General features: G+C 47.8%; 1 protein-coding gene across 5 annotated transcripts in view; it reads right to left on the bottom strand.

Annotated features, from left to right (window-relative positions):
* Positions 1 to 18,432, bottom strand: part of IQSEC2 (IQ motif and Sec7 domain ArfGEF 2) — a 77,473-nt gene that overhangs the window by 34,415 nt on the left and 24,626 nt on the right. For 2 of the 5 annotated variants that reach the window (XM_045537645.1, XM_045537646.1), the window contains exons 1-2: positions 8,064 to 8,240; positions 6,014 to 6,109 (exon numbers count right to left, since the gene is read on the bottom strand). The exons of 2 other annotated variants lie outside the window; for them this stretch is intronic. In XM_045537645.1, the coding sequence (XP_045393601.1) occupies positions 6,014 to 6,109; positions 8,064 to 8,089 (122 nt within the window). In that variant the 5' untranslated portion in view covers positions 8,090 to 8,240. Of the gene's footprint in view, positions 1 to 6,013; positions 6,233 to 8,063; positions 8,241 to 18,432 lie in introns of those variants that run through there. One more of the 5 variants, XM_045537644.1, reaches the window with a different exon arrangement.

Here is an 18,432-nt window from a genome sequence, read left to right as displayed (position 1 = left end):
AAACACAAATTTTACCAAATTACTATCCTATTTAGAATCCATTCATATGATGCTTTGCACCAACAACATTGGTTCTCAACCTTTTTTGGGGGAACACAAACCCCTTTATACATTTAATGAAAGCCATGGACCATCTCCTCCACAAAAAAACGCACATAGGTATTGCGTGCAGCATTTTGCATTCAATTTCAGGACGTTCATGGGCCTCATGAAGCCCATGTGGGGCCCATGCATCCCAGATCAAGACCCTCTGGTCCTACCCAATAACATCCAGGTTCCTTTGCACATGCTATTCCTTCTGCCTGGGATGCTCTTCCACACTTCACCCTTCTGTCCCTGGATAACTCTTACTTATCCTTTAAGACTCAGGTCTTAGGTTGAGTTGACCTGCACCAGCCCTAGACAGGGCCAGATCCCTTCCTCTGGGCTTCCACAGCCCCCCACTCCCAGTGTTCTCTGTCAGATGTCTTCTCAGTCTCCCCAGCTGATGGGGAACTCATGGAGAACAAGAACAATCACCCACCATAGACCTTGGCCACAGCAGTATTCCATAATTGTCTATGAAATGAATACAATAACAGCTACTCTTCATTGAGTACCTGTTATGTGCCAGGCACTCGGCAAGGCAAATTCTGAATGCATTCAACTGAATGATCTCATCTGCTCCTCAGTAAATAAACCTCATAACATTGGTGGTATTGTGTCCCTTTTAACAACTAGGCTCAGAGATGTTAAGTGAGTTGTTCAAGATCACCTAGCTAGTCAATGACAGAGTTGGGATTGAAAATGCCATGGCATGTAGTGGTCTACCATGCTTCGCCATCCTGGACTGTGAGATTAGGAGATGACATAAGCAGAAGAGGACCAAGAACCAGGGCCAGAGCTCCCTACTTGAATCCATTTCCCAAGACCACCTACTCTCATTTTCCTTCCTGTATCACCTTCATGCCAAGACCAGGCACCTGTCTCTCTGTTCTTATGATGCAATCCCCTCCAGTCCACATACTATTCTCAGCCTCCATCCCAAAGCTCTGCTATGGTCATGCTCATCCTGTGATCCAGAACCACTCCCAGACATGTATAGCTTTTAGACCCAATCCAGTCCAATGCTACACACTTCACACTTGCGTAGGAGGAAAACAAGACACAGGTAGTCCCTACTCTTCTAGAGTTGACAGTCACCCAGGAGTGACTCCAATCCTAAAGACAGCCCTGAGAGGTAAGTAGGCATTAGCCTCATTACACAGATGAGTAAACAGAGACTCAGAGGCTAAATGACTTGCCCAAAGTCACAGAGTTGGTAAGTGGCAGAATTTGGACTTTAATAAAGGTACTAACTCAACTATTTTTTCCCCTACAAGGTCATCCTGCTTGGAAGAACCAAAAAGTGACAAGACCATTTCTGGTGGAGAAGGAAGATGAAGGAAAGCTATTACTCTTTCATGACTCAGTACAAATGTTCCCTCTTACAGGAAGACTTCCCTGACTCTGAGATGGAGTTAAGTGCCCTTTGTATGGCAGCCTTCTGAGCCTGCTTCTGTCCCATCCCAAACCACACTATGTTGTCATTGTGTATGTGTCTCTCTTCCTTCTAGAGCTGAGCTCCCTTGACAGTAGGACCAGGTGCAATTCATTCCAGTATGCCACCAAGGGTCAGCACAAGGTCTAACCTAAAGCAGGCAAGACAAAATACTTGCTGAATGAATGAGTTGGTATCTGAGCTAGTTATTAAAAGCAAATGCAAGATCTGAACAGCTGGATACAGGGAGAAGGTATAAAAGAGGAGGGAAATGAGTTACTAAAAGCAAGGAAATAAGACCAAGGAAAAAGTCAGTTTTGAAATTTTGACAGGGCATCCATAACGTGTTTTCACTGTTTTTATGGGGGTTTTCTTTTCTTTATAAAAATGGGATCATACTATAAGCCCTGTTCTATAACTTGCTTTTCCCATGTATGCCAGTAGATAGAAATCTATCTTTTTCTTTTGATCTGCTACAGAGTAATCCATAGCATGGGTATATCACGGACTAAAAGCTGTTCCCTACTGATGGACATTTAGGCTGTTTTAATTTTCTGCTGTCACAAGAAATGCTGTACTGAACATCTTTGCATATGTCTGGAAGTATTGTTGAAGGATAGATTCCTGAAAGTTGAACTGCTGAGCCAAAGGAATGCACATTTTGTTTAAAGTGCAGATAAAAGTTATTTCCATTGCTTTAACATTTTTATAGACTGGCTACAAATAAAGATTATTCCTACTCATATAATCCTGTCTTTATTTTGAGAAGCATATATCATGCAACAACCTTTTTTTTAAATCTTCTTTCCCTCTCTTTTGAGATGCAACCTTTTAATTAAGAGTTGGTAAAGAGTGACATCCTACAAGGGCATGTGATAAAGAGTTGCACCGTCTGGCTTATGTTTGCAGTTTGGATTGGGATGTTTTAGAAAAGGCCTCTGGCTGGCCAAGTTTGGGTCTTTCTAGTAGTAAAACCTTAGAGAAATCTAGCTCCACGATATGGTTCTTGGCTTCGAAGAATATATACATTTAAGATTCTGGAAGTAACTGACAAATTTGCCCCACAAAAATTGTACCAATTTGTACTCCAATCAAGGCATCTGAGATGTTCTCTTTCCCCACAACTCTTCCCATCTTTTTAATTTTGGTACCTAAAAATGGTACTTTATTGTTGTTTTAGTTATATTTCTATTTTTTTAACCCCTGCTTAGAGCACGATCATTTCTTTAACTATTAGTAAGCTTGAACATCCTCTCTCATTTATTAGCTAATTGTCTGTTTCTTCCCTGAATTGTTAAATCATGTTATTTCTCCATTTTAAATGGGTTGTATTTCTTTTCCTTATTGATTTCCAGACGCTGATATAGACAGAGATATTAATCTTTTGCCTGGTATCTACGTAGCAAATACTTTCTCCTAGCCTGTTGTTTATGTTTTAACTTTGTGTATAGTATCTTTCTCCCCACAGAAGTTTCTAATGTTAATATAGCCAAAATTACTCTTTATTTTATAGCTTTTGGGTTTTTAAGTCATACTCAGAAAGGCCTTCTCCACCCTAATATTACAAAAATATTCTGGATTTTCTTCTGGTACTTTTACAGTTTTATTTCTTTATATTTGTTTTCATATAAGGCAGGAATTTAACTTAATTTTCCCCCCAATGGGTAGCCAATAGTCTTATGCCATTTACTGACTCCCCATTGATTTGAAATGTCTTCTTTGGCATAAATTCCCATATAATTGTAAGTTTGTTTTTAAACTCTCTATTTTGTTTCACTTATGTATTCCTCCATTTCTACAATGACATAACATCTCCAATTATTGTAGCTTTATGGTAAGTTTCTTTATCTAACAGAGCAAGTTTCCTCATTCTTCTTTTTCAAAATTTTCCTAGTAATTCATGGGCATTTACTCTTCCAAATGAACTTTAAAATCCAATTGCCCAACTCCCAAAGAAAATACCACTGAAATTTTAATGTGCATGGAACCTTTTGACTAAGTTGGGACCAAATGCCATTTTTACCATATTGAGTCTACCCATCCAGGAAGAGGATATGACTTTGATTTACTCAAGCTTTCTTACAGCCCTTGATGGAATTTTATAGTTTTCTACAGAGATGTAGCTCACATATCTTGTAAATTCTTAGGGATTTTATAGATTTTTTTTTTTTTTGCTATTGTGAATGCTATCTTTTCTATTATGTGTTCTAATTAGTTACTGCTGGTATTCATGGACAATAATAGATTGGGTGCATGCATATATTTTATATACATATATAAATATCTTATATTTACCCATTGCACTGAATTTTCTTCTTAGTTCTAAAAATTTTTCATTTTATTCTCTTTTTTCAATCTAAGTAGACAATCAAGTAATGCTAATTCTGATTCTTTTTTTCCAACATTTATACTATTTCTTTCTTTTGTTAATCCCATTGGTTAAAACCTCCAGAAAAATATTGGTTAATAACAGTGATAGCAGTCATCCCATATTTTGTTCCTGAGTTTAGTGGAAATGTATCTAGTACTTCACTGTTACATTTAATGATTGTCTTTGGTTTCTGATAAAAATTCTTTAGCAAGTTAAGGAAGTTTTCGTTGATTCCTAGCTTACCGTATTAGTTATCTATTGCTATATAACAAAATACCCCAATGCAGCAAGAGAATGAACGTGTAATTTTATCAGATCACTTTTCCCCATTTATGGAGATGACTATATGATCTTTTCTCTTTAATCTATCAATGTGATAAATTACAATAACAGATTCCCTAATGTTGAACAATCCCTGTACTCCTGGGACAAACCTTCATTTGTCACGGTATATTCTTCTTTTAATACACTGATGGATTTTGTTTGATAATCTGTTATTTAAAATATTTGCTGCTCTATTAATATGTGAGATTAGGCTATCGTTCCGGTTCTGTTTGTTTGTGTGTATCTAAACCTTTCCAGCTATACTAGCCTTGTAGAATGAACTGGGAAGTTGTTCATCTTTTCCTATTATCTTATCTTTCAAGATTCACTAGAACTTCCACGATACCAGGACTTCCAGAATACCAACTGGACTTGCCATTTCTGAGGAGAAAACTTTGACTATCTTTTCTATTTCTTCTATACTTTTCCATTCTATTCAGGTTTTCTGCCCCTCCCTAAGTCATTTTGGTAATTTACATTTTCCTTAAATAAACATCCATTTCATCTAGATTTTCACATTTATTGGTATAAAAGTATATAAAGCATTTTCTTATAACTTTTTTTCATCTCCTGAGAATCCATGGTTAAATCTTCTTCCCTCATACCTTATTTTATTTATTTATTATTTTGCCTTTTTCTCAGTCCTATCTGCCAGAGGATGGTCTACCTAGTTGGTTTTTTTTAAAAGCCACCTCTTTATATCAAATCTTTTGTTTTCTATTTCACTAATTTCTGGTTTTATCTATAGTAACTACTTTTATTTATTTATTTATTTATTGAGACAGGGTCTCGCTCTGTCGTCCCGGCTACAGTGCCATGGCATCATCATAGCTCACAGCAACCTCAAACTCCTGGGCTCAAGGGATCCTTCTGCCTCAGCCTCCTGAGTAGTTGGGACTACAGGCGCACACCACCATGCCCGACTAATTTTTTTATTTTTTGTAGAGATGGGGTCTTGCTCTTGCTCAGGCTGGTCTCAAATTACTGACCTCAAGCAATCCTTCCACCTCAGCCTCTCAAAGTGCTAGGATTACAGGCGTGAGCCACCACACCTGGCCTTATAGTAACTACTTTATTCTGCTTTCTTAGTTGTTCTTTTCCTACCTTCTTGAGTGGAATAATTAGTTCATTTAATTTAAACCGTTTTGTTCTCTAATGAAAACATTTAAGACTATAAATTTTCCTCTGGGAACCCCTATGGCCATATCCATAGGTTTTGATATGTAGTATTCTCATTGATATTTATTCTAAATAGTCCATAAATTCCATTCTTATTTCCTCTTTAACACAAGTATTTTTAAATTTTCAAATGAGGGGAGATCCTAGCCTTTTTGCTACTGCTGTTAACATTTCCTTTTATTGAATTACAATTAGAAAATGTAAAACATGTTTTCTAATTAACTTGGAAATAGTGTTCTCCAAAGGTGTGCAGAACCTTTGAACCTGGAAACCAGATTGTTCCCTCTGCCTAAACGCCCTTCCCCAGTCTACCCAATTGGCCAACTCCTATTCACCCTTCAAAACAGCTCAAGAGTCACATATTCTAAGACCAACCACTCCCGCCTTTTGGAACAGGTCTCTAGGGAAGGATTGTTTTAAGGAAGGACAAACTACAAATAGATTCCGAATGTCCTCTTTGGTCTCCTGACATGATCTCCCAGGCACTCTCCTCATACACTCAGACACCCATTCCACAGTCACACCAGGGGCTAAGGGAGGTGAGGAAGGGAGCTGGCAATGACACTGCATATTTGTCTGGAACGGGGAGGGATTGGGGGAGGGATGGGTCTAGCTCTTACCTGCTCTCTGCCAGCCTGCCTGAGGGGGTAAGCTTCATGGAGTCAAGGACCTGAGTAGGACAGCAATACTGGTGTAGAGTATGAGACGCTGTGGACCTGAGAGACAGCAAGAGACAGAAAGAGAGAGAGAGACAGAGAGAGAGAGACAGGGACGGGAGTGGCAGGGTAGGTGATAGGGACAAGGAGGTGAGAGTGAGTGGGGCAAGGGAAAGGAGAAGACTGGGAAGAATGGAGGATGGGGAGTGGAAGAGGGGCGGGGGGAGGCAGGGAGAGAGGGAGAGAGGGAAGATAAGGAGGGAGAGAGGAAAACAGGAAAGGAGGGAGGGAGGAATAAAGGGAGGGAGGAGGGGGGAAGGAAGGAAGGAAGGAAGGAAGGAAGGAAGGAAGGAAGGAAGGAAGGAAGGAAGGAAGGAAGGAAGGAAGAAAAAAAGAAAAAACCACAAAGTCAAGAAAGAGAGGACGGCACTCGAACCACATACAGAACACAACGACAACAGGGGGCAGTAGAGACGAAAGAGCCGGGCTGGGCCTCCTGTGTTCCAGGTGACTCCGTGGGGACCTCGGCTGGCCACGGAGACGCTGGGACACCACAGCAGGGAAGGGGGAAGGGAGCCCTCCTCACACCAGACACCACAGGGGTGGGGAGGAGGGAAGGGGGATGAAAGAGAAAGGGAAAAGATGTCTGGGGGCTCCCCTAATAGAAGACCCCTCATAGGAAGGAAGGGAAGGAAGGAGGGAGGAAAGGCTCTGGGCCCAAAGAGCGGGGAGGGCCCAGCTGGGTAGTAGAGGGTAGAACACTGAAGGAAGAGAGGCAGAGAGACAGAGAGAAACCAAAAGAGACAGAAAAGGAGAAAGACAGAGAAAGGGTGAGACAAAAGACACAGAGAGAGGCCAGGGAGAGGCAGAGAGTGCCAGAGCAGAGGAGGGGTGAGGGCAGAGGAGGCTGACAAGGTCTCAGTGGTCTTGGTGACAGGATGGGACTCAGGGCTGAGTGGGCAAGGCAGAGGACAGGGTGGTTCCAAGCAGGAGTCTTTTGCTTCAAGGCCAGTGCCTTCCCCCCTACCCCCAACCCAAGGCAGGGCCAACACGCCACCCCTGGTGCTGTGCCCCCACCCCTAGTGCAGGGTCCAAAGGCCCCTCTGCCTCCTGCTTCCCACGATTAAAGTCCAGAGAATGGCAAGGGTGGTGAGGCGGAGGGCCTGGTCCCTGCCCTACCCAGCACAGTGCAGCTGCCAGGGGCACACCAGTTGGCCAGAGCCAGGACATGCTGGGAGTGGAGCTGGCCCCTCTGGGCCAGCCAGCCCCTGCTCCCCCACAAGCCCCTGGAGGCAGGCTGTGGTCGGGGCGGCCATTCAAAAGCCCGAGGAAAAGCCAGATGTGGCTGCAGGCCAAGGTCAGCTGCGAATTTGAGAATGTCCAAATCTTGGAACCATACAGAGAATCTTTGAATCTGAGACTCTTCTTATCAGAGGCTCTAGAATAATCATCATCATCAGAGCGACTGTTTCTCAGAGGCTGCGAATTTGAGGATGCCCAAATCTTAGAATCTTGCAGGGAATCTTTGAATCTGAAACTCTTCTTATGAGAGGCTCTGGAATAACCGTCATCAACAGAGTGATTGTTTCTCAAGTGCTATCTATGTGCCAGTCACCAGCCCAAGCCCTTGACTCATTATCTCATTGAATCTGAGACTCAGAGATCCTTAGGCTGCTGGAATGCTGGTGTCAGAAACTCCCAGCGACTGCGAGCCTGCAGCCCCGCAGCGCAGCGCAGCGCGAGGCTAGCACCCCAGGGCAGCTGCCAAGCTCGGCCCTCACAGGCCACAGACTGTGCTACTCAGGGCTCCAGGGGCCTTACAGAGCGGGGCACCCGGATGCCCACAGGCTCGCCCACTGGAGCCAGCTACCTCCCGCAAGCCAAAGGCCTCCAAGAGTCCAAGAAGGGAGCCAGGAACCAGGAAGCCAGGAGGCTGCTGAATCAGCAGCCCATGGACTGGGTCCAGGCCTGGGCAGGAGGGGAAGGGGCCAGGCTGCAGGGCCCCGGTTCCTACCTGCTTCTCCTCCCGGGTGGCTCCATGGGTCTGGACCTGTCCCAAGGGCAGGCCCCCTGGCCCAGCCAGTGCCTCCACCGTGTCACCACCCCCTCCTCCCCAGCCCTTCCCTAGAAGGAGGAACCACGGAGGCGGGGCCAGGCCAGCTGGGCTGCAGGCCAGGCTGCGACTGGAAACTTTGCTCCTTCCCCTGCTCCCCTAGGAGGGCTGGGAACTCCTCTTAAGAGGAAGTGGCCTGGAGAGCTCAGAGCTGTCAGTCACTCCTTCGGACCAAACCCCAGGCTGGGCTCCCTGCTCGCCCCTCTGCTGGAACCTCCCCAGGCACCCCGTCAAGCTCAGGTATCTAGCCCTATTCTCCTGAAGAGAAAACTGAGATGGAGAGAGGTTATGTAATACCACTAGTAAGTGACAGAACCCCAAGGTTAGGACATGATTTAGCCATTCCCCAATCTGAAATCTGTCCCCTCAGCCATATCACTGCCTTGTGGAAACAGAAAACTTTCCACAGAAGCTTTTCACAAACATCTTCACTTTCAGCACAGAGACTATGTTTAGGAGTTGTTCTGGGACACTCCATATCAAGCAAAATTCAAATCACCCATTTTGGGCTATCAAGATGGGGCCCTGGCCAATATTCTTTGCCACTGCAATAAGCTCTCTTTCCTGTGTTGTTTTTTAGACTGGCGAAGAGAAATGTTCCCTGAAGAGAAGAGGAAAAATCAGAAGAAATGCCACTCACAATCAAGAGGCTGTTCTTCCAAGGAAATTGCCCAGCCTGATTTTACAGATGGGGAAATTGAGGCCTAGAGAGAAGAGTCTGACTGAAGTTCGCACAGCAAGTCAGAGTAGACTCCAGGTGCCTGGCTCCCTGCCTACCCACTACAGTAATCTCCCTGTGCTCCGTGTGGGTGGGGCTGGAGAAAGGAGAGAAGTTTCAGGCTCCTACAGAATATGTACCACAGGTCCAGCTCAGAGTGCCCCTGTCCTTTCACAGGCCCCACAGCCCAGCCCCTAGCTGTTCTGAGCAGAAGGCGGCCCTGGGAGGGGCCAGGGGGCCAGTGATCTAGAAGGAATATGAGCTGACAGGCAACAGGCCAGCCTTCCTGCCTCCCTGCCGGGGCAGCTGGTTCCTCTCAAGACAGCCAAAGCTGCAGAGGGAGAGAGGCCCTCCGGACCACCGCAAGGTTGGCATCTGCGGGCCCTTTTGTGGCCTCCTCTCCCTCTGCCCACCCCCTAAAGCCCTGGCCCTCAGGGCTTCTGGCCTCAGCCCTGCTTTTATTTATTTTTTTAACTCTCCTTTAACAACTCTCCTAGCTCCTACAGCAGCTTCACCTTGTGCCCATTTGTAGTCATCGCCCTAAGAGCTGCACCCCTGGTCCACACCTTTCTCTTGGCCTGGCAGGAGTCGAGAGACAGAAATTTTAGTCCCGGCTCTGAGGCTGATGCTGTGTGACCTTACGCAAGCCCTTTCCTCTCTCTCTGGTGAGGCAAAAACAACCTACACCTCGGTGCCTGGTTGAGCTGAGTACAAGTCCCAGCTCTCCTATTTTTAGCTGGGAAACCCCTCTGAGGCTCGGTTTGTTCATCTATAGAAGAGGGGTGGCAGTTCCTACCTCACAGGCTCTTGTCAGGATTCAGTGGCACAAAGTGTGCATGTGATGAAGAGTCACAGCTTGAGCCTGAGAGAGTCTGACCCTGCTCCTAGGGAGGCAGAGGAGACCTGTGGGAAGCCTGTTTGTTTCAGGGATGGGGGGAAGACTTCTAGCAAATTATTCCTTAATCTAGGGCTGCTTTTGGAATTCAGTCGTACCCGAGTGTGTTGGGTAGACTCATGCAACAACCAGGGGGAAGAAAGAAGTCAGGGCGAGGAGCTTGACCCAGCCACAGAGCACTGGCAGTTCCTTCATTCACTTATTCGACAGATACTGTGGACCAGGCGCCATGCCAGGTGCTGAGTACAGCAGTGACTAAGGGTAGACAATGTCCTGCTCTCATGGAGCTTACATCCAAGTGAGAGGAGACAGACATTCACCAACTAATGGAATTAAACTGAGCTAAAAGTGGAGACAGCCAGGGGAGAGTGTTCCAGGCAGAGGAAACAACCTGGGCAAAGGACCTGAGGTGGTATTTCCAGCAAGTGCAAAGAGGCCAGCGTGGGGGAGTGGGAGAAGCACAGGGGAGAGAGGTGAGATTGTAGATGTCGGCAGGGACCTAACCGTGCAGAGCCTTGGAGGCCACAGTAAGGGTTTCCATGTTTATATTCAGAGCAATTTGGAAACCTGTGGTTTGTGGACAGGCATTGAGGAGTCGGGAGTGGGGGGAAGTATCTCTGAAGCTCCTGAAGTTGTATGAAAAATATTAATTTCTGAGGAGGGTATCTCTAGCTTTCATCAGATCTGCAGATGGGTTTGTGATCCCAAACGGGCAAGGAATCTTCTTATATGATTACACTCACTACATTCCTACGATGAGCTAGTGGCTGCCATCCCAGAACCTTCTATGAGCTAACCCCTACCCCCCGCCTATGGCTAGTCTTAGTCTTTCCCCCATCTTCAACCTGTGCCCCACCCAGACGGAAGCCCTTGTAATTATCAGCTATGCTCTGCTGCTCCACGCCTCACCTTCACCGGTGCTGTCCCTCTGTGTCTCCACTGCCACCTCCCCATCTGATTAGCTCCCTTTTGTTCTTCAAAAGTCAGCTAGACGTTGTGTCCTCTGGGAACCTGTCCCGACCCCATCCAGGCAGGTAGGACCACCTCCTTTGTGTCCTTCCACCCTCTCTTCTCTCAGCCAGCTTCTCTCGACACTGTCTTTTCAGATGCCTGTTGCCTTCTCGGACTGGAGCTCTGTGGGGGCGGGGGCCAAGTCTTGTTCATCCCAGTGTCCCCAGCACCCAGCCCAGGGCACCTGGCCACATATGTTTGTGGGAGACAATGCACACAGAAGCGGAGGCTGCAAGATGGGCCTGTGGACACTAGAGGGCACTGTGGCCATTAGAATCCTGCACCAGGCCAATCGAGGAGGCCCTCTGGGGCCAGGCACACAAATGGAGCCCAGAAAGCATGGAAACAGTTGCTAGGTCCTGCAGTTCCTCAGCGCGGGACCTAACTGACCAGGGCCCCGGTTCCAACCCCCAATGTACCTTCTGCCCCTTTCTCCAGACCAGGCCATTTCTCATGACAGCCCCATCTCACTGAAGATACAGCTTTAGTTCTTCACAAATTCAGGTGCCAAACATCCCTCCCACAGCTCTGGCCTGCAACACTCTCCCCTTCACCTTGCTCCACCCCACCCCTCCCCTGGCTAACTTCTACTCATCTTCCAAGTCTCAGCTTGGATATCAGCTTGGAGAAGCCTCCCTGACCCTCAGGCTGGGATAGGTATACTTCCGCCATGCTCCCAGAGCACCCTACACTTCCCCTATAATTGTCTGTAATTGTCTGTTTCCTTGTTTGTTTCCCAGCAAGACAGTGGGCTTCATCAGAGCAAGGCCCATCACTCTATTATTCACCATCATATCAACTGCATTTAGCAGCATCTGGCACATTGTAGGTATTCAATAAATTGTCCTGGAATAAAAGAATAAATGAATCACTAGATGGATGGATGACTTTAGGCAAGTCACTTTACCTTTCTAGGTTTCAGTTTCCCCACCTGTAAATCACCCCATCTTGGCAGAGTGGCCACAAGGATTAAAGATAATTCGTGTTGAAGGCTCTGTAGCAGTACCTGATATACAGTAGACATTTTCTGAATTGAAGCAATTATTAGTTATTTGGAACAGCAAAAAAAGCAAAGGAAGGGGTTGGAGGAGACTGCCCTGAGCCTGGGATAATCACTCCCACTTTGGTTTACCATTTATATAGGGAAGATGGCTTTAACAATAATAATAAAACTGTCATTTTTTAATTTAAAAAATAACGGCACAACACTTTTACAGTGGAGGAAAAAAAAATAACAGCAGTATCTACTATGTGCCAGGCCAGAAACAGGAGGCCCCCCGAGGAGGTGGTAGGAAGCCTCTAGTCTCAGCCAAAGGATGTGAGGCCAGGACCAAGGCCAGAGCTGTGGGTATTGCCCCTGCGTCTGAAGAACAGTCATTACTGGCACAGCTGGTTCCAAACTCTTTACTCATAGGTGAAAACTGGTCTAAGGGGATCATTAATTCCCTCTGTAATTAATGTAAAAACTGCAGGGTTTGTATTAATGGAAAAGTAAGCTCAAGCGTCAAGCTGATAATATTGATAATGTGTACTTGTAATTATATACTGCAGATAACTATAAATCCAGTCACTGAACTAATAAAATATAAAAATTCCTGAAGCAACCAAGAACTTGGTAGCAGCTGCACCATAAGGAGCATTATACCAGTTGTTCTGAGGCTATGAAAATCACCACAAGCTGGTAGCAATGCTGTACGTTTGTATTCACGGTACATTTAAAAGCTGTTTTGGCATCAAATAAGGGGGCATTTTTAGATACACAGCATGTTTTGATGCAAAAACATGGTGAACAAAGGTCATCTTGCTATAAACTACAGAGCTAAACCTTGATGGACAGGCAATCTTACAATCGTGGGTCTCCGAGTGGACCACCCCCCCAGGCTCTGACCTCACTTGTGTACACATAAAAAACTGTGTTCGCTGTAGAAGAAATGCCAGGTAGCAAGTATTTTGCCTCTCTACCCTCACCCACTTCTAAGGGAGTCCACTGTCACCTACAGGCCCTTTTGCTGCCTTGTGTTGCCATGGGCTGGACAGAATCACTGCGGTCAGAAGGGGGTGGACCGCAAAGCTGGAAGGTCACCTAGCTTCCAGGTTGGCGGCCATAATAGGCTGTGTGCAAGCAGAGGATGCCAGTCCAGAGAGAGGAGTCAGTGAAAAAGAGATGACAGGGACCAGTAAGCCGTGAGAGAGACAGAGAGAGAGAGAGAAAGAGAGAGAGAGAGAGAGAGAGATGAGAGACATGGGCCCAGGAGATGCAGAGAAAGAGAGTCGTCTTGGTCCTTGACTTCCTGGTCCCACTTCCAACTGGTGTGAGGCCTGGCCATACTTCATTTACTGTTCTTAGATTCTGTGAGATGTAGCCTCACAATAGTCCCCCCCGCTCCACCCTTTATTCTTGAGCTAGTTTGAGTGGGCTTCTGTTCCCTGCGACAAAATGTACCCAGACGAAGACAAGTGAAAATTGGGAATATAAGTGCAGGCCTTGCATAAGCAAAATTGCATAAAGAACAGTTATGTAGAGAGGGGTGAATGCAATTATATAGCATTTGTGTTTGTTCACCCAAAAGCTCCCTTATTTCCTGACACTTGCTACCACGGCCACACATTACAGCCACACACTCACGCACGCTGACAGTCAGTGACACACAGAAAGGCAGCAACAACCAGACATGCTTCTTTGCAGACCCCCGACATGAAGGGACACACGTCAGCATGCAGTGTCGCCCTGCGCTCTTCACAGCCGCACTGACACGAAGCCGCCGACATGCAGCAGCGCACACCCACAAGCATGAAGACAGTGGTGCTGCCCGTGAGGCTCAGGGCAGGAGTCGAAGCTCCACTGGGCTCTGCGCAGCCTCCCTTCCCCAGCTGCCAAGTGACTCATCCCCAGGGCTGCTAATTAAAGCCAGGACAGAGGGGACAGAGGCAAGGGGAGGGGAAGAGAGAGAAGGCAAGTTTATTTTGGTGCCAACCAGGCACTCAGCCAGCTTAGGGGTCACCCACTTCCTGGGGCTGGGCCAAGCGGGGGCAGGAGAATACAGAGAGGAAGGGGGGAGAAGAACCTCTTACCCCTTCTTGGCCCTCTTGACCTTCCTGGAAAGGTACCTCCTTTGGGAAAATTACCCCGATTCCCCCTCACCTTCTTCCTCCTCCATCCCACTGTCAGAACCCAACTCTGCCCTTCCGCACTCCTGTTCTTACACACTGGCTGTCTACCTCATTACCACGCTCTCGTCAGGGCTTGCCCGGGCTGGTTCATCTGTGCCTGCAGCAACTTCAGACCGGGAGCCCCCCACGGGCAGGGACCCCCATTGCCTGCTTCTGTCGCCCCATGGATGGCCCAAAACAAGCCCGCTACATAGGGAATGCTCTGTACGCGCTTCTGGAATACAACTGGGTTAGCCATGGGATAGTGGCTAACAGATCACAAATCTGATGGTCTGCATGCCTATCTTAATTCTGCCATGGGGTAAATTATTTTAGCTCTCTAAGCCTAAATTTTCTCATCTGTAAAATGACAACAACATATGCCCTATAGGATTAGTGTGAAGATTAAATGAGGCCGGGCGAGGTGGCTCACGCCTGTAATCCTAGCACTCTGGGAGGCCGAGGCAGGAGGATTGCTCAAGGTCAGGAGTTCGAGACCAGCCTGAGCAAGAGTGAGACCCCGTTTCTACTAAAAATAGAAAGAAATTAGCTGGACAACTAAAAATATATATAGAAAAAATTAGCCGGGCATGGTGGTGCATGCCTGTGGTCCCAGCTACTCGGGAGGCTGAGGCAGGAGGATCGCTTAAGCCCAGGAGTTTGAGGTTGCTGTGAGCTAGGCTGATGCCATGGCACTCTAGCCCAGGCAAAAGAGCAACAGAGCGAGACAATGTCTCCAAAAAGAGGAAAAAAAAAAAGATTAAATGAGAATATAGGTAAAGTGCCCAGCACACAGCAGCTTTAACCATCCTTCAGTAAGTCCTGCTGCTGCTGCTGCCTATCAGGACAATGAATCATACCCCACACCTCAGGCCTGGGGTACAGCAATTACACAGGGCCAAGTTCCAAACCTGGCCTCACCACATAGTACCTGGGGGACCTCAGACAAGTCACATAAGCTCTCAAAGTATTGTTTCCTATGTAAAATGGGGATTTAGGATATGATACCATAGATTCACTGTAAAGATGAAGTGAGGTGTCCTGTGTGAAGTCCAGCCCTTAGAAGTGGCTCGATAAATGACAGCATTGATTACCAAGGGACAGCAGGAGGAGCTCAGACCTCTGGGGCCAGAGAAGCCCAGGAGAGAGAAAGCCACCAGGGTGGAGTGGGGCAGCCAGAGCAGGCTTCCCAGAGTGGGCGGGACTGGAGTTGGACCCCCCAGAGCCAGAGAGCACTCAGCAGGCAGCAAGTGGCAAAGTTCCAGGCAAAGGAAGTGGTAGGAACAGAGAGTTGGGTGGGGTGTGCGGAGGGCTGAGATGAACAAGAGGAGGCATGGGAGGAAGAGGTGGATGCAGCCAGGGTGGCTCTTGGGACCGATGGTGTCTTGGACATGTGGATGGGGGAGCCACAGAAGGTTTGTGAGGTCTCAGCCATCCCAGATTGCCAGGAGGTCAAAATAAGGAGGGATCTTAGAGATTATCTAATCCAAACTCCCGTCGGACAGATGGGGGCACTGAGGCCCAGAGTGGGAGGCCGCCTCTGGGAACAGAGCCAGCAGTGGCTCCTCCTCCCACTTCTCCTCCTGACTGCTGCGGCTCAGGTTGCCATGGGGACGTCCCTGGCTCCACGTAGTGTCAACGGCTCCCCCACCCTCTCCCTCCTTCCCTAGCAACAGGCCACCTCCGGCTCTCACCCTCTCACCCTTGCGTGCCTAGCAACCCCTAGCAATCGCAGCCTGGTCCCCAGAGCACCCCCCCCACCTTCCAGCCTGACCCTCACTTGTGGCAGCACCTCTAGGCCTGGGCTCTCTTGTCTTCTGGTGAGGGGCTCTATCAGGCCCCTCCTGCCCCGCTCTGTTTTCAAGTTCTACACTTCTCCACATTTTTCTAGCTTGACTATACAGTATATGACAATAGCTTGGGTTAGGGGCGAGTGGAGGGCACTACAATTTGTTGAGCCACCTACTTTATGCTAAGCATGCTTTACTTTAGGTTCTTTTATCAACCCACAGAAGTCAAGATTATTGTTTCTATTTTGCCGATGTGGAACTAAGGACCAGAGAGGTTAAGTGACTTTGCAAAGAGCACACAGCTAGAAAGCAGGCTCTGTTACTAGCTAGCTTTGTGACCTTGAGCCATGGCCAGTCACTCTCTGGACCTTGGCTTAAGGTGCCTTTAGGTTAGATCTGTGACAACTTCTCACAGATCTACAGGAAGTCCAGGCACCTTCCTCTGCCCACAGCCCTCCCCCATCACCAGCTGTTCGGCTCTAATTACATTCCACACTTCCTCTGATACCCCATACTTAGAAGCCCTCAGGCCTGGGCCCCGCCATGGGAGGTTTGTAATCTACCTACTCTGCTCACTCCTTGCTATTCAGCTTCCACAAGAGCCCAGGCCTAACCCTTCTCCCCACTGTTTCTTCTACCCCCTCTTAGCCCTTCTTTCTCCACACACATATACGCACAGATAACGTTTATTAGATGAAGAAACTGGGGTTCCAAAGGACAAATTTGTCCAGTCACATAACTAGAAAGCAACTTAGGCAAAAATGAAGCCCTTTGCCTGGATCCAGAATTTCTGCCCTTTCTATGCTACGGAGCCTAGCCTCTCTCCTCCAACTTTCCCCAGCTCCCCACTGATGACAGAAGGTGGCTGTGACCTGGCCCCAACCAGCGTTCTGAACTATAACAGCTGCTCTTTTCCTGCCCATATCTGTTTTGGCCCCCACCAACTGCTCCCTGTCTCTAAATTCACCCCTCGCTTTCCTCCACGTGCCGATTCCACCTCCCGCAATACCTTCTTTATGCAAAGTCTGCACGGCAGCTCTCTACAGCCCTGCCCGCGCGCTGCCTGCTCCAGGAAGCTCTCCCTGATCCCTAACTGGAGTGAGCTCAAGAATCTACAAGTGGTCCCAAGAGCATCCGAACAGGGCCCCACCCAGCCCTGGTTCCCCGTTAAAGGGTCTTCCCACCACGTTGGAAAGATCTTGCTCCACACATGCCAGGCTTTAGGCCATTCCCACAGCCTGAGTTTGTCCCTCGCTTCCCCGACTGCTGAGTCCTCAGGGCCCCTATGGCCTCTTTGACTGTGGGCCCAGGATGGATGGCAGGAAGCATGTCTGAGTAAAACAAACGCTGGCTTTGGAACCAGACAGCCCAAGGCAGTGACACTGTCGGAACCTCATTTTCCTCAGCTGTAAATCAGGGATCGTAATCCCTGCCTAATAGGGCTGTTGTGAGCAGTAAATAAGATCATATGCAGAGTTCTTAGTAGGAACCAAGATGATTGCTATAATTTCTAATATTAGGATGAGGATGAGGATGATTATTATTATCTGCCAGGCTGTCGAGAGCTCCCACGGTGATGGTGTGGGCAGGGCTCTGCTTGGTGCCAGGCAGACCTGGGTTTGAATCTTGGCTCTGCCATATATTAGTTGCCTGGCTGTAGGCAAAACCCCTAGCTTCCCTGAGCCTCAGTTTCCTCAACTGTAAAACAATGATGATAAAGCTGGCCCAGGTTCCACCTACAGTGTCACAGGGAGGATCAAACAAAAGAAAGTCCCTGAAAACTTCTGGAAGTTGTAAAGGCCCAATGTATGTCATCATATGACTTACGATTATGATCATTCTTAAATTCCCTGAGCTCCTAGGAACTCCCCTGCAGGGAAGGGCTGAGAGTTAGAGACACCTTCCATCTTGCTCCTCAACAAGTAGCAGGCACAATCTTAGGGATGCCTGTAGGAGCCCTGTGCTTGGGGTCAGCCCAGGTTGCCTTTCTCTAAACCCACAGTGGGACAGTGAGATTCATGTTCTTTGTTAGACGGGTGCCTTCCTAAGTGCTAGGACAAGCTGTGCCTGTGACATGCTCCTTGGCTGCATGCTGGGACTAATTATTTCCCATCACATCCCCCTTGCCCGGACACTAGGACTGACTGTGTCCATCACATCCCCGCCCCCCCCAACTTTAATGCTGACCTCAGTGTGCGTCCATCCCACAGCCGCAACCTTGGCTCTGGGCATCAGTGTGTTCATCTCAGACCCCCTGCCTGGGATGCTAGGACAGAGTGTGTCTCATTAGACACTTTTGTCTGTATGCTGGCATCCTCTGCCTGCAGCCCATACCCACTGCCTGGATGACAAGACCAGGGCTGCTGCATGTTTGGGCAAGCTGTGCCCTGCACAAGGGGTCACAGCCAAGAAGGCATGAACAGGGGCTGACACCCAACCAATGCTATGCTCACCACACCAGGAACCCTGGTGAAGGGCCACAGTAGCCCAGAGGAAAGGAAGCATTTTTTTCTAATTGAGCCACTGAAAGGCAGCACTCTTGAAAGGGGCATCTTATTCTATCTGTCACAAAGGTGCCATATATGCTAGTAGCAGCCCTGGCTGGGATGGACTGTGCCCATCTGTGCCTATGCTCCCTGGGCCCATCCCATAGCCCCAGCCTGGATGATAAGGCTGATGGGCCCCTATCCTGACCCCCACCTCATT

Source organism: Lemur catta, chromosome X (assembly GCF_020740605.2).
Source record: "Lemur catta isolate mLemCat1 chromosome X, mLemCat1.pri, whole genome shotgun sequence".
Classification (NCBI taxonomy): domain Eukaryota; kingdom Metazoa; phylum Chordata; class Mammalia; order Primates; family Lemuridae; genus Lemur; species Lemur catta.
Note: the sequence above shows the minus strand (reverse complement) of the source record. Positions and strands in the feature narration are given on the sequence as shown.